Source organism: Sycon ciliatum, chromosome 2 (genome assembly GCF_964019385.1).
Source record: "Sycon ciliatum chromosome 2, ocSycCili1.1, whole genome shotgun sequence".
Classification (NCBI taxonomy): Eukaryota; Metazoa; Porifera; class Calcarea; order Leucosolenida; family Sycettidae; genus Sycon; species Sycon ciliatum.
In genome coordinates, this window is record NC_088644.1 from 32,555,189 (window position 1) to 32,572,230 (window position 17,042).

The 17,042-nt window shown below is 45.8% G+C and overlaps 1 protein-coding gene across 1 annotated transcript in view; it reads right to left on the reverse strand.

The window, feature by feature from the left end:
* Positions 1-218: 218 nt before the first annotated feature.
* Positions 219-17,042, reverse strand: part of LOC135809746 (uncharacterized) — a 53,712-nt gene continuing 36,888 nt past the window's right edge. Inside the window, exons 2-9 of the mRNA XM_065323164.1 lie at positions 13,281-13,390; positions 11,312-11,560; positions 10,277-10,361; positions 5,912-6,070; positions 4,115-4,306; positions 3,230-3,393; positions 2,470-2,594; positions 219-875 (exon numbers count right to left, since the gene is read on the reverse strand). Of these exons, the coding sequence (XP_065179236.1) occupies positions 701-875; positions 2,470-2,594; positions 3,230-3,393; positions 4,115-4,306; positions 5,912-6,070; positions 10,277-10,361; positions 11,312-11,560; positions 13,281-13,390 (1,259 nt within the window). The 3' untranslated portion in view covers positions 219-700. The remainder of the gene's footprint in view (positions 876-2,469; positions 2,595-3,229; positions 3,394-4,114; positions 4,307-5,911; positions 6,071-10,276; positions 10,362-11,311; positions 11,561-13,280; positions 13,391-17,042) is intronic.

A 17,042-nucleotide genomic window follows, 5' to 3' on the forward strand; every position in this document is an offset into this window, starting at 1 on the left:
GAAAACGGATCTGTCACAACCGTCGAGTCACCTTTGTGAGGTGGGTTGACTAGATAAGAATCCGAGCAACCTGGAACCGGGTTCGTACAATAGAACAGGTCCAAACTTCACTAATCCGGATCTGGGGCCACGGATTTCACAATCGAACATGCCGCTAGTTCCAACACTTTTACACCGCAGCTCATGCACATGTACCTGTTAACGATGACACGCGAGAGTGACAGTTCGACACTTTGCTTTTTCCACATTTTACCACTTATCAAGTCATGCATAGCAACTACACCACTACACTGTGCAATGACCAGCACGCGCGGAGTGACTCAGAGGTCCGTGCATGTGACACAGACATGTCGAGATCATAGTATATTGCAAATGTACAATTGCGGGGTTTCATGCCTCCTTCAAGCCACACTTCAATTTTCTTCCAATGAAAGCAGCTTGTTGGAAGCAATGGCATAATTATGTGTACGGAAACACAAGATCATGGCTGCATGGCTAGTATTAGCTACCCAGCAAAATATTTTATTGGGGTCAAAAAGCACCATACGGGGACGAAGGGAAAAAAAGTTAACACAAAATGAGGGGTATAGGGGTCATCTCCTCGCCGTCTTTCAAATAAATGGAAGGACTGATTATTGAAGAGGAATTCAGCAAAACATTGGCCACAGTATCAGTTGATTTCTAGCATCCTAGACCAAGGTCATTGTTTCCCATCGTTATTGACTCCGGACTTAGGATCTCCGTAAACCAGCTCCACAAGCGACGAAGAACTGTTCGTGTGTATAAAATTCGGGTCCATATTCTCGTAGGCCTGACACTTTTTCGGCGTGGGGTCATTCTTCAAGGAGAAGAATCCCGCTTCGAAATCCTTTTCCCTGAAGAGAAGGAACACAAGAATGAGAGACAGCACCGAACTTGAGTCAAGCGGAAGAGCATTCTGCTGGTAGCACTGTACAATGGATATTGCTGAGAGGAAGAGCATTCTGCTACAATACAATGGATATTGCTGTGAGGAAGAGCATTCTGCTGGTAGCACAGTACAATGAATATTGCTGAGACTACGGAAGAGCATTCTGCTACATACAATGGATATTGCTGTGAGGAAGAGCATTCTGCTAGTAGCACAGTACAATGGATATTGCTGTGGCATTCAACATGAGTCTTAGCACAGGTAGCTGCTCACCTGCAATCTCACCCTTGCACTCATGTATGTACATGTAGGTACCATACCTGCCAATTATTGAGTGTGCTTTTTCAAGATTGCCAGGGAAAAAAATCCCGGAATCTGCCTTGGTTTTTCAGGATATGTAATTTTTCCAAAATTCCGTTTTCAACTGTTTTTAAATGATGACACCAACGTTTCGTGACATTATTGATTACCATAATTGTAGATGATGGTGATGATATACATGTAGTTCACATTTTACGCATGTTCATGACTCAAAAGAGGTTCTTCAGGGACTGCTCATGGAGAGAGTACTAGTAGACCCACTGGTACTACAGCTATGGTGGTACAGGATTAATAAGGACAACTAGACACAGTCACTTGAAGTGCTCCCAGAACGCGTTTCTTGTACTGTGATTTTCAGGATAATCGACATAAATTTCGAAATCGCGGGAGTTCATCCAAAATGTGGGATACCATACTCGCGCGATCAGAGCCCTCTCTTGAACAGTGCCCTATCTCAAATAGTGCCCCAGTCTCTAAGAGCCGGTGAAAAAATGAAGCCCTCTCTTGAATAGTGCCCCCCCCCCCCCCGGTCGAGTAGTGCCCCATCTGTCATGGGCATTGTAAATATTGCGCGAGTAGGGTAATCCCGAAAATATCGGGGTCCTGGGCAGGTATGAAGTACTGTGCAGTCAAGAAATGCACTCTTCAAAGTCAATCAAAATCGAAGCCATGACACATCAGGCACTGCTATGTTTTTCGAACTTTCTTTCGATTTTTGTCCCTGTTTTCGCCCAAAGCATTTCAGGTCAGCATCATGGTGGTGAGCATTTGCCACAAGGTTGCCATTATATTTATTTACTCAGAACATGCGCCCACATATACCGTTGTGGACATTGAAGTCTGCTGAGAAGTCAAGCGACCACGGGGCACGGGCCTTGCAGCCAGGAGCACTGCTGGTCCATCTTTACAGTGTGTGCGTAAACTACAGACTAGCACATTCACAGTGTGTGCGTAAACTACAGACTAGTACAATGCATGCAAGCGCTAAGGCAGTAAGTGTTCCGGCTCTGGTCATCCCATTGGGTTTCAATGTGCACGACAGTACATACATGTACACACACACACACACACACACACACACACACACACACACACACACACACACACACACACACACACACACACACACACACACACACACACACACACACACACACACACACACACACATTTTGATTGCTATCATGAACACTAACACCAACACAGCATAGATGTCCAGTTACGACCGGACTGCTTACCATCCAGGTCCAACTCGTATTCCGTTACTGTCAAAAGAAAAGGTGCTGTATTTCTTCTTCAACAAAGCGAGCAACTTTTTGAAGTCTGTCTGAGCCTTCTTATCAATATCCATCAACCGTATAGTCTGGTACAATCACAATCAAGATCAAACAACGAGAGAATGTTTTGCGAAACATAATATCGACCGAAAAGTTACCGGATTTCCTGTGCACCAAGAAACATGCTTTTTAGATTTGAGTATACCATAGTGTCTTGTGCTAAAGCCTGTTTCAGATAGAACCCTGTTTGGTAGAGCGTGTACACATAAGTCTCCGCGCAAAGAGTGGGCACAGTAAAGCTGGGAGAACCGTTGAACTCGATGAACTTTAGAGCATATTGAGTCCAGACTAATCGTTATGCTGAAACTGGGGATTCCATCAGCTCCTGCCAGCCCCGGACCTGACAGAGGCGGCAGTGCTACCAATGTTGAGGAGACAGGAGACAATACTTCAATACAAGGGGAGTCTCTATTAGTAGGTAAATTATGAATGCAGCCTCATCTCCGGCATATTTTACACTGCACGATCAAATATTGATAGGAATAATAATGACAGTGCCAGCTCAATAGCATTTGATGCCACGTCCTCCGGCTCCCTCCACGTTTAGGAAGATCATTACAGATGCATACATGACGGCACCTAGCCAACTATTTTGCTGCTAAGATATTCAAAGAACATCGCACAAATGCCTACACTCCCTCGACTACAATGCTGCATGTACCTCATATGGGACTACGATGTGATGCGTGCGTGGCACTTCAAGTCCGGCATAGTAGTTCATCTGCACTGCCCGGTCCTCATCCAACGCGGCATCCCATTTGACACAGACTTCGTTCGGAAAGTTCTGACAGTCGAGGAAGGACTTTCCGTCGAACCAAGGAAAGGCTGAAACAAAAATCAACAAAAGGAAGCAGGGAAGGAAACGGAATCATCTTGCTATGTTTTGTAGCATGCAATCATATGGAATTGTCATGGTCGTAAAGAGCCATAACCCAATACAATTTCCCAATCACCACACACAGCATCATACATACTGTTGCTCTTTATTATGACTGCAGTGTTGGTATACGTCAACACAACTCTAGAAGTAAAGTAAGAAAGACATAGGATTAGGCATGCGATTTCCAACATCTAACCAGCCGGGCCCGAAACGGTGTTGATTATGATTTGACATGAACAGTTCGCTGTCTTTGCAGATGAACATTGTATGTGACCGCACCTTCTCCAGTGTAGAGAAACAAACTTCTAGGTAAGCATACATTATTCCGCTACAGGGTTCAAGCCAGGTCAAATCAGTAGGACAGCAGGCAGGGGACAAAGTTACCCCATAATGAATTTTTCCATTTTCCAAAATTGTCTTGCCATGCAAAATGTCACGTAAGGGGCGAACCCCTGACTTCACCCATCACTTCACCCCAGACGACTGTGTCTTTATGAACCCTCGTTTAGTGACAACCGACTGCATTCTCGTTGAATTGCCTGAAAAACACGAACATTGACAAATGAGTAGGGGGGGCTGTGTCCTTCGGCTAGAACCCTGCATTCTATAAAGATGTAACCTGCAAGTTGGCCAAGCAAAACCCACTCTAGTCTTCAGTATCCTTACTTGATAGTGGGACGTGATTGCTCCACCTTCCGTCACCAGTTAAATGCTCGGGGCCTTGCATCTGGTAATTGGCCATGATCTTGTTGATGAAGTTGTGTATCATATAGAATAGTGGATCCAGGCCTGGGATGAGTCCCTTGAACGAGCCACGGAACGCCAGATGGAAGTTGGCATCGAATGTTTCAAATAATCCTGTCAAGACGGCGCACACACAAGTCTATAGTGTTAGCTTTTAACACATTGGCCTTTCACCTCCTGCAACACTTTTACTGATAGCTCATAACTAGGCTTCATGATATGAAACACGCAATCTGCATTACCCACTCAGATATTTTGATTGTGAAGTTTGTCTGTTATCTGGCACGGCTGGATGTGACCTGCTGCCTATATGTGCCTATGGAAATTGAACATCAGACACACAGACACACAGACACACAGACACACAGACACACAGACACACACACACACACACACACACACACACACACACACACACACACACACACACACACACCTCACCTCAGACCTGCCCATCGCGGAAGCGATGATAGCGAACAAAGCGATGATAGCGAACATCTATGTTAGACATAGCAACTTGTGCTGGGATTACACCATTCAACAGCTTGCAAGGCTGATGAATTGACCGCCACTATTTTTAGCCTGGTATCCACCACACAGCTGATTGAAGTGACTTTTTCTGGCCAGTGAATCCCTCACACACACACACACACACACACACACACACACACACACACACACACCATTGGACCATTGGACGCCCATCGCCAGAGGCGATGATAGCGATGCTACAGCAGAAGCCATAGCAGCTTGTGCTGGGATTGCACCATTCAACAGCTTGCAAGGCTGAAGAATTGACCACCACTATTCAGCCTGGTCTACACCACACAGCTATGAAGTGGCTTTTCTGGCCAGTGAATCCCTACTTTTTGGTCTTTTTCATTTTTTCTTCACGCACACACATCACACCACATACTCCGGCATGCACTGGCTGTTGGTAACCACCCAGGAGAATGAAAGAAAAGTCTGGAGGAGTCTGAGAAAGAGAAGAAAGACGTGTGTGACCATAATCGTCACACACACACACACACACACACACACACACACACACACACACACACACACACACACACACACACACACACACACACACACACACACACACACACACACACACACACACACACACACACACACACACACACACACACACACACACACACACACACACACACACACACACACACACACACACACACACACACACACACACACACACACACACACACACACACACACACACACACACACACACACACACACACACACACACACACACACACACACACACACACACACACACACACACACACACACACACACACACACACACACACACACACACACACACACACACACACACACACACACACACACACACACACACACACACACACACACACACACACACACACACACACACACACACACAATCCATTGTGGATTCGTGACTACGGAACTCACTTCCAGTAACTTCGGATTCAAAAGCAAAGAAATGAGGAACCCTCTATCTGAGGCCAACTTACAAGAATCGCGATACATTCATCATGAATTTTTGAGAGAAGCAGAAGCAAAATTTGTATCGCTATGTCTATATTTCCACATTCTCCTGCCAGGAGAAACATGACTGCAGGTTCCGTCTACACCGCTACAACTGCACACGGTTACAATCAGGAGCACTACAAAACAAATACCATATAAGTAAGAAAAGAAGCCCACCTGATTCCACCGCCACCGAACTCTCCGGAGGCACAGCTAGCAGCGTACTGAATTGCATGTTAGACGTAGGGTAGAAGGTGGAAGACACGTTCCGCACCAAGCAGTCCGAGTAGGGAAGTTCAGTACCGTTGTACACGAACTTTGGCACTTTGAAGTTATCTAGGGATCACAACCATGAGAAAATCAAGTAATTGTAACGTTTATTTGGAGACATTAATCATCATTGGCCAAGAATAGAATTCAATAGAAGTACGTATACATTGTACAAACTAAAATAATCACAAACTTGGCAAGACAATTTGCGAAGGGCGATTTACGTATAAATAATGTTTCCAGCAAGTGTACATCACAGCACGCATCAGCATTGACGAGGAGCTTGTGGCCTGGAAGGAACGCCTCAGCTTCCGGCAATACAATCCGTCCAAGCGAACTCGGTTCGGAATCAAGATCTGTGTACTTGTGTGAGGACTCCGGCTACCTCCACGACTTCATCATCTATGTCGGCAAAGACAACGCCTCGTTTGATGATGATGTGGTCCACCAAGTCGGTGTGTCCGGAGCTGTCGTCGCAAAACTGATGCAACCTCTCGCTGACAAGGGATACCAGTTGTTCGTTGACAACTGGTATGCGTGGAGTGGCTTTGGTGCGATACCTGGCTGACAACGGCACCGCAGTTTGTTTTATAGTGCGGAAGAACCGCTCTGGATTGCCAAAAGGTACCGCAAGCAAGGGTGCATTGAAGAAGGGAGAGTTTGTCAGCCGCAGTTCTGATGGCCTTCTATTCGTCAAGCTGCGTGACACGAAGGAAGTTTGCTTTCTGTCGTCCATGCACACTGCGAATATCATCGCCACCGAGAAACATGACCGCCAAGGCAGGATGGTGAGAAAGTTAGCCCTTGTCCATGATTACAAGTTCATGGGTGGAGTTGACAGGAACGACGCCATGCTCTCCTGTTACACGTCAGCACGGAAGTCTTACAAGTGGTACAAGAAGTTGGCTGGACGCATGATGGAGGAGCGCCTTCTGAATGTCTACCTAATTCAGAAGAAAAATGGCAGCACCCTTTCCCACTACGACTTCATCCGTGTCGCGTGCTCAATGCTAATCAACCCCGGGAAGGTAGAGCTCCGGGAGATCCGTGCCGCCGATGAACCACTGCCCACAGCTGCTGTAACTGCAGCTCATCAGCATCCACAGTGTCAGCCACACCTCCGCCTCACTGAACGCCATCATCCGGCAATTCTCCCCGCGCACCGAAGGAGGGGAGCCCACAGAAGCGCTGCGCCGTATGCTCGGCAAGAGGTGTCCGGAGGGAGTCTCGATACTACTGCGAGGAGTGCCCCCATGCCCCAAGATCGTGTGCTGTGCCTTGTTTCAAGGTGTACCACACACAGCTTGATTAGGGCCAGATATAACTCATTTTTCAAGATCCTGCCTGGGAAATGCAAGGATCTGCCAGTGTTGTTGATTTCATAGGAAAATAAAGCATTAGGCATTTTTATATACAGTAAAACCTGTAACTAACGACCACCCCTTGGTGCCCGGAAAAGTGGTCTTTAGTGGCAGGTGGTCTTTAGTTAGAGGTTTGCACAGCGTGACCATATATGGATCCCATTATATGATATGTATGTCAAAATGCAGATAATACAATCCCCCACCACTTGCGCACTGACATTCTTCTTTCAGATCATACAACACTTGGAGAGAAAGAAAATCAAGTTTTATTGCAGACATTAAATACAGCTCCTACTTCTGAAGCCAGGAGTCAAGAGTTCCCTGTTGAAGCTTCTCTTTGCGCTGGGCTTCAAGTTTGTTCATGAAGGCACCAAGTTTCTCTACATCCATTGCCATGGTAGACAAGCCACGCTGCAACGTAAACTGTTGCAATGTTGAGATGCAGAACAGTGCTTCTTTGCCGGATACTTCTCTGACTTCTGTGGACTCAGTGGGACCTGGTGACTGAGCTGTGTGATTGCACTTCGACAGAGAGCCGCTCAGTCTTAGTTTCTCCTTCGAGTAGTAACATCGATCAAAGAGCGCTTTGGATGCGCTCTCCAAGACGTTTCCTATCATGTTTGTTCTTGACAGCACTTGAAATTATGACAGGTGTAGTGCAGTCCACACTGATTCCACAGTCAAAATGAGACTGCGTTCATTTGTCCAGCTGTAGTATCGAAACAGTCCTTTCAGGACCATGGAAAATCATCAACATTTCGAGAAGGAGCTTCGAGCAATGTTTGATTTCCTACATCTCGGTCGCTAGTTACGGGTCAAAATTCGACATTGGGACAAGAAAAGGCGGTCGCTGGTCGCGTTCAGCAGGTAGTCGCTAGTCACAGTGCATTTTGAATGTGAGACCGTCCGTGCCTGACGAAGTGGTCGGTAGTACCAGGCCGGTCGCTAGTCACGGTGGTCGTTAGTTACAGGTTTTCCTGTAGATTCACTGTATAGATGTATCTACAGTAAAACCTGTAACTAAAGACCACTGTGACTAGCGACCAGCCTGGTACTACGAGACAGACCGCTTCGCCAGGCACGGACGGTCTCACATTATGGTTGTGCCGTGCAAACCTCTAACTAAGGACCACCTGCCACTAAAGACCACTTTCTCTGGCCCCAAGGGAGGGGTGGTCGTTAGTCACAGGTTTTACTGTACCCACAACCTACAACAATTTTTGGACAAGAATAAGCATTTTGAAAAATCTCCCTTTCTGGCCCAGTGGGCCGAGAGGAATTTACGGTCAGGGCTGTTAAGGGGAGTGTGTGTGTGGGGGGGGGGGGGGGGCTCCTTCAATTTACGCGTAAAATGACCCCACAACATGTACATTATATTTCTGAAGAGAACAGCCTTCCAGCTAGAATCTCATGTCCAAAGCTATGGTGAAATATCGCTGATATATCAGTGTTTACATGGCTCTGTAAACTGCTATCAATTGAATGCCACCATTAGTCAAGTAATTTGTCATGTGATTCTGTATATTTTCAGTCCACTACAGACTTGGCAGCTGGAGTTGATAGAAGCCAAGGACAGGTGGCGTGCTAAGCCTGTCTTTCATCTTGCAGCAACTTTCCGACAGAAAGAATAGGCAAGTATTGTGCAACAGGCCAATGTCCATTTCGCAAGGCTGGTCAATACCTGAAAAGTGGATAGATAAGTGTTACACTCTGGAATTATACTTGGACCTCTGAAGGTTTCAAGTGATGGTTTACATTTGAAGTGCTAATAGATTGCAAGGCCACACAGCTACAGCTAGCTGTGACGTTTGCTGCTACTATGGTCAGCATTGGTGGCACACATTGTCACCTGGTCAAGCGGCACAGGTTTAATGTGCAGTACAATATACACATCCAAGCTGGTGATAGCTTACTAGTAGATCAGAAAGCAAAGCATGACGAGACATTTGTAGTTTAGTTCTTCCCAGCACATTGTTCACAGCAGCCCAGAGTGTGCATTCATCACGGATCTGGCACTGGGAGGTACATGTATGTAAGATTAGGGGCATCGGCTAGAGGGGTTTGCAACTGAGGGGTGGGGGGGAGCTAAGGTACTAAGTGTGTGTGTGTGTGGGGGGGGGGGGTAGATTTTTGAATTCGAACTGAACATTCTGGCATTTCACTAATTCTCTGCTGCTTGTTGTGCATGTCTTTATGCACTGCATACTCGATCCTGTTTTCACCATCAAAAATGAGCAATGCCAATTCGTGCTGCTACCCACAGTCAACTGGGAACTTGTGGCCAGGCACAAGGGGTACATCGATGCAGCTGATGGGGTCTTTCTTGGCACTTGCCAGTGGTTGTGAGACTTATCCACTCGCCCCCACCGTTAGGCGCTGCATCTGCCGCTAGGGGTTACCAGGTGTTAGCGGCCGTCGTGAGTTCCCTTCGGGAACGGACACGATCATTTACTTTTTTTAAATGAGCAATTGGGGTTGTGAGCAACTTGCAAAAGCCTTTGAGCCGCTCACTAGCCATCTCGTCCATACCAAAACAATATGACAGATGAAGCACAATGTGCCTCACGTGTCTCGGAGATTTGTTCATACACATGTTTCAAGACAACCTGGTACATGGGAGTGGTCAAATAGCAGGTGTCATGGATATTCAGCTTTCAACATTTCCTTCTTTAATACGTGCTTTTACCGTTGCACGTTGTGTTATGGCAAAAGGGAGACAACTAGGAGTGCAGCGTAAGGAAACGAAAGTGCTCAGAATTTTTTTCCTTCCACTGGAAGAATTCAGATGTGAATTTATTTATGGTGCTCGATGATGCTTGGCAGCCGAGAATCGACAGCAATACACATGCACCAGTGGGCCACCGTCGGCTACAACTGTTCTCAGATACACATGCATTGGGAGACGTACCTTTTCTGAATGGTCCGTCCATTACGCAGTAGTCCGGGGGAACTCCTGTTCCCCCAAATCCTTCTGGCAGTTGCTCAAAGTAACTCTAAGCGCAAAAAAAGGAAAAAGAAAAGAAAAAGGAAGGTACGGTATGAACATTCAGGCTATTTAACCCTTTACTACCTGATTAAATATACAGTAAAAAGCAGGTCATACATGCGGCGCCGTAACTCAAATTCTGTTCACTTTTGCTATGTACACATAATGGTATTCCCGGAAGTAGACGGAAAAGTGCACTTTTATATTTTTCATCGTTCCTATTATTGTTCTTCACATTGCATCATAGTTATTTCTTTGTCCATCACCACTTTCTCTACTTTCTCTAGAATTTGTTCATGACTTTTCAATACAACCTTCGTGAAATGACGCATCAGCTGGTCCGTTTATTGCAATCCTTAAACTGTTGTCACCTAGCCACCTATTCAAATACAGTCAACTTCGCTAATAACGACTGCGGATATAGCGGCAATTTGCGAATAACGACAGAATTTCCATGCCCAGAGCAAAGTCCCATCTAACTGTAATACACATGAGACTTCGGGTATAAGGACACTTCGCGAATAACGACACTTCTCTGATGCCCTGCCGAGTGTCGTTATAGGCGAAGTTGACTGTATTCAAATATTCAGGTTATTGCCACTAATTACTAGTACTCACCTTGCACCTGCAGTTGGTTTGTTGCATAGGTGCATATTGCATTTCCCATGCGTTGTACATGATCAAGCATTCTACGAACATATATCCTAAAGTCAAGCACAATAGTCAACTCTTCAAAACAATTGCATTACTGAAGTACAGAATGCAACCCCTGTAGTTCAGTGGCTGACCTAGCCACTTGCAAGTGCTCTGATAACTCATTTTCTTTTTTGCACTTAAAAGACACAGCAACAGACACATGTATTGAATTCACAAACATTTCAGGCAATCGTCAGGTCAACTGCCTGTGTGTCCGTTTCAACGTTCATGCCGACTGAACTAGCCAACATCCATACTCACTTTGTCGTAGTCTATAGATATGTCCCAATACGGCACAGTCACGTGACAGTCTATCAGGCGTAGCAGGTTCTCCAGCGCAAACACAATCAGGTTATGATAAGACACTTCGGTATTGTAGATGTACGCCTCTCTGGCCACTACGTAGCAGGCGAACACGGCATGCGACCAGATCAGGGAGGTCATTGCGGGTTTATAGATCTCATTGGTGGCGGCTGTCAAAAATGCCTGGCTGAAGCGGTCTTTTTCTTCCTGCAGAGTAGAGAAATGAAAGACAGACCTTCGTGTAAGAAATATCCAGGAGAGTGAACAATCACTCTCGCTATCCTCTCAAGGAGAGTGGTGGGAGAGCAGTCCCCACCACCCTCCCCCCCCCCCCAAAAAAAAGTCGCTCGCCTTTTCTATCCAATGTGAGCACAATACGGGTTTTTTCAACATCTTGCCATACCCCAATCGGATTCAATACCTAATAGCTGCCAAATTCGTTCTGGAAAATCGCCGTACGCACTGTAAATGAAAGCTGTTCGGACCACAACTGTAATTTCCCTTCATCAGAGACAATGACACACGCAATGGGAAATTGAGACAATTCGCTAAGATCCATGGTATTTTGTATTATTCATCGCAGAGCGCTCCTTTCTTCTGTAGCTGACGACTAAAGACCTGTGCCTGGCGTCACACAGGTCTATGCATGCCCGGACTGTCACACAACAGAGGGAAATCCTTTATGTCAAAAACTAATAAATTATGATTGCCGCCCAAGTGCGGAAGTGAAAATTTGCAACGGTACGTAAAATGCCTTACAAGTGCCGTAACTCCACTATTGGACCTCGGATCGACTTCCGATTTGTTGGAGCCGACAGCTGAGACCTTTCTAATGTGAATAGACCTTTACTCGATTCCGTTTAGGGAAAGCCAAGTTACGAAATAATTTGAGTGTTTTCAGAACTTCATAGTGATGCGGATGCGCTCGAAATTCTCAAGGCGCGCGACGAAAAGTGCGCCCTAAAAGAAAATAAGGAGAGCGAAGGCGCGCGAGAGCGATCGCTCTCCTTTTACCAGATGGTCTGGAAAGATGTACATTGCACACATCGATAACTTGAGCATCCATGCACACATACGCACTTATGCACACACACACAAGTACAAGCATGTGCACACACATGCATGTGAGCGGGCTACCCAACGTGACTGACTCTCATATACGCACATAATGTATGCTGACGTGGGTGAACTAGCTCCCTACATTTCTTTTTGGTCTTTCTTCTCTCTGTGATGATTCTTCTTTCTTTCCAGCTCTCCTTATGTCTTTCTGTAGTTCCTCATTTCTTCTCGAATACTTACCGTACGTGCATTCTGCTTTTCTGTTGAGCAATGACACGTTGGGCAACCGGGCTGTCCAACGTAATCGTCATATGCGCACATTGTATGCTGACGTGGGCATGGGCACGCGAGGGTGTTCGCATTTCACATTTCACAGGTGACCGCATTTTCAAGTGTCCGCGCATACTGAAATGCACACAAAATCAATGGGAATGCGACGAGCTGTCCTCACTTGCAGGTGTCCGTTTTTCTCAGGTGTCCACAGGGACAAGTTTGACTGTACCTGCCCTAAAAATATACACCCTCTTCATCCTTTTAACTCTGTCTTTTGAAGTACAGTCAAGCCCGAAATACATACTGCCAAAATAAGTACGGGTACGGCTCGCATATGCAGCACGCAGCATGACTGTACATCTACATGTCCGTGAAAAATGACTTCTCCACTAAACACACGTCAGATTCGAAAGTCAATTCATGCCCGAAAGTTAGTTCCCACGCGAAAGTTAGTACGGCTGTGGCCACGAAATTTGAAATTATCAGTACGTACTTATTTACGGACCTTTGATTGGCTTCAGTGGAGCCTTGGCATATTGAAGAAAGCGGTTCACTGTACATGCACACATTCACTGTTTTCAGATCCTCACACTACCTGAGATAGGTTGTTCACACTCTTCCTGAGTCGACAGCATTTCCACTTGCCATCCACACACTGGCAGTCCAGGTTACACTGGCCAGTGTAGCTAGCATTGGCACTGCATTCTGTACAAGGAACATGTTGAACAGTAAACAAAAAAACCCACATGTAGAATAGTGACTACAGACAATTTGCAACCTTGCTTCTAAAACTTGGAATTTGGTCTTCTTCATTTCTCAAGTGCGTAGCATTTGTAACTCCGTTAGTATTATTCCAATCCGCCCAACCATTCATGAGCTATAGTAATTTTAAGTTGGTCCGTTTGGACTTTAGCTTGACACACGGATAGATCCAAGTGATGGGAGCATCGAGAAAAGAGCACAACGACTGCACTGCACACTATACACTGTACAGTACATAATTATGTACCAAGCCAGTGTCTGCTCTAGGATTGTAGGACAGCCGGGTACACGTGTACCTGGCGCAACCATTTCAACCGGGTCGGAGCCGGGTACACATGTACCTGGCGCTGTCTCACCAGCCGAGTCACATGCTTTAACTGGTTGTTTGGTTTTTTTAATTCGGACAATAAACGGGAACTAGGCCCAATCATATAAAGGCGAATGGATAAGCCGCATTTAGAAAAGAGAGGACAGGAATTATAAAAATACGAAAGAAGAAGAAGTATCTGACACATAGATCTACAAGCCATGTAGTCAGTCCTTTCAAAGTTCGAAAGTGTAAAGTACCAACCGGGTCACAGGTGACCCGGTACTATATTTTCAACCGGGTCCAAGCGCCGCCCAACCGGGTGGATTACCCGGCTCACCCGGCGCTGGAGCAGACACTGCAAGCCACGTCACTCGAACTGCGCATATGGGACGAGTACAATGCCGCAAACGTTTCTATGATGGTGGAAAACAATTGCTCATAAAGGAAGAACAAAGCGTCTAACTGCCTTGAAAATTCCCATGGCCATTTGTTTTTCGATGTTAAAGACAATGGTGTTGTCTGTTGCGTTGTGACACAACCAAAACAAGCGAAATTCATCACCTGAAAAAAGCAGCAAGCGCAGAGCAGACAAATTCGTCATATGGAAACGGGACTTTGGGTCGCAAGGGCATGGACATCTCCTCTCGCTGACAAAGAAATACTCGATGCCATCTTCTAGAATTTAACCTGGCTACACCGAAAAGCCCCTCCATGTTGATTCTCCCATCGCAAGTATCAAGCTTGTTTCCACAAAATCAATGGCTGGGTGCGAGGGACTGAATTCATTCCGTTTTCTACTAAGAACAAATCCCTACTGAGAGACATGTACAAACAAACACAAAACAAGACACAATGAAGAATGAGGCGCAAAGCAAAGAAGGCAGAACTAGGCTTCAGTTGCAACTCAAGTAAAGAACAAAACGTGATCCCCAGGCTATGATTCCACCAACAGCAGCCACCTTGGGAATAGGTTCACATCTGTATTGCAGGGACCTTTAGTTAGGGGCGTCGGTGCGGTATTCCACATTGGTGCGGCCATGAAGAGGTGTGTGTGGGGGGGGGGGGGGGGCTCACGTGGGTAATTTAGGGATTTATCGGCCAAAATAGCCCATCTTTTATTGCTTCAAACTCACAAGATTAAGCACCTACCACACCTGTTCTGACACCCTGGGACCAGGTAGTTAGGTAGTTAGGTGCTGGCTATGACGACATGGGGTGTAGTGAATACTAAAAATAACAGTGACTAATTACAGGTGACAGTATACAGATAGATACAGATAGATAAAGATCTGTTAAAGGGTAGGTGTTTGAAAAAGTGTGATTTGATCACTATATAGATGGTTATCACTACATGCGATTGGATAGGGTAGTATTTAAGTCATAACTTTATGACTTAGTCAAGATTACATACACAAACAGACATACATCATACGTACCTGGGCATGTAAATACTATACCAAGACTTGTTTAGTACAAAATAACAACAATCGGCTTCTACTTTATCACCATATTGCTGGTAGTACAAAGCATTTACAAAATCTCAGTTTCCCTAACCTACCTGTAGGCACCATCATTTACTACTTCAGTATCGTCGTCCAGCCCCGTTTAAAAGATTGCTGAAAGTGTTTTTCTACGGTTAATATGGCCGAGTAGCACCTCCCTCTGGCATAGGTCCTCATCTTCCTGTTTCTCTCTGATTGTTACTTCGTTCGAACTTGACTTGAAATTACCGGTACAAATACTTCCTATTGACTGTTTTCTCATTTTCTCAAGTGCAGCTTTATCGAGCCACACTTTTTATTCTATCGCCATCATAATATTGGGCATCAATGCCCGTTTGGTTTGCGATGTAAAATAAAACTTCAAACAAACAAAAAAAGTATAAGCGATCCACAATGTATGCAATTGAGTGGTTTTGAAGTGAGATTTTGATCACAATAGGCGATTTATTGCCGTCGAAAATAGCATGAACGGTAAAATGCTAACCATGTCTTATATAATCTACGGAAGTGTCCTCGCAGTGGTGATGGTTGTGTGCTAGTCGCCGAAAGAGCGCAGTGTAATGGTGGAGGTGACTCAACATTTTCTCCTATGGCCGAGAGGCGAGAACTCTGTCGCACCCTGGAATAATATGATAACACTATAGCCGTTATATTGCTATAACCGCCAACCCTATACCATATACCATGACTATATTATTCTGTAGTTCACTTTCTTCAGGAAGTGATGGGTAATGCATGGTCACAGGTGCACATTGTGGAGAGGATCGCTGTCGGAACAAGTCATGACCCTGGAAATGACTTCCTTCTGCGCTCCAGTCAGCAATGCGGCAGAGATGAAGGACGAACGTGACATGAAATTCCTCAATGGCTTTAGTAGGTCGTTCCTTACCAGTATTCTCCCGTGGGTCACGGGTATGATCTTCGTAGTTCAGCGCCAGGTCTTTGAGAATTTCCGAGTGGTCCTTTCCATCCCAGTTCGGTGCGGGAAGAGATTTGGCTAGCAGCCCAGCTTCAAGCAGAAGCAGTAACGTTAGCGAAGGAACAATCCACATCACAGTGGCAGTCGACGAGGTTCTCATTCCAGTATGTCGGACAGCCAAGTACGCGCCGCACAGGTTCACCACCAAGAGCGAAACCCTCGCCGAAGAATTTTCAGTACCGGATCTAGTTATCTGCAAACTTATGACACCACTCGTTCAACTACCGGCTAGGCTTGTGCTGCTACTGTTCGCTCCGAATACTAGTACTCGTAGTACACTGGTTCTGGGCCGCATGCCGTCGAGGACGGAGAATGCGGAGAGCTTTTCTATTTACGGATCCTGCTAATCTGCAAAAGAAGAACTGGAATGTGTGCAAGGGCAACAATGCCAACTGATGAACTGGCTGTACAATCATGCTTCCGCCTCCGGAGCTCCGTAGATCGGCGCACGTACACCCCAGGCCAAGCGCCCGGCAACGCGTGATACCGATAGGATGCATGCTGAGACTGAGAGCACACTGTTCTGCCTTCTGGCAGTTCTGCTGTTCTGGCCACACAAGTGCCCAGTCAATCATGGTCATCACTCATCACAGGTGCCACAAGTAGCCCGGTCTTGCGGGGCTGGTCATGCCGGCAGAAAAATTGGCAGAATTTGGTACTTCTTCTGGTATGTTCATGCATGTTTAGTATGTGGATAAAGAAAATGCAGAATTCAAGGAAGTGGCTGCCATAGGATTTAGTATTAATTTTTATACGGTTCACTGTTTTTGGAGCAGAATCTGCCAATTTTTCGAGCATTATCTG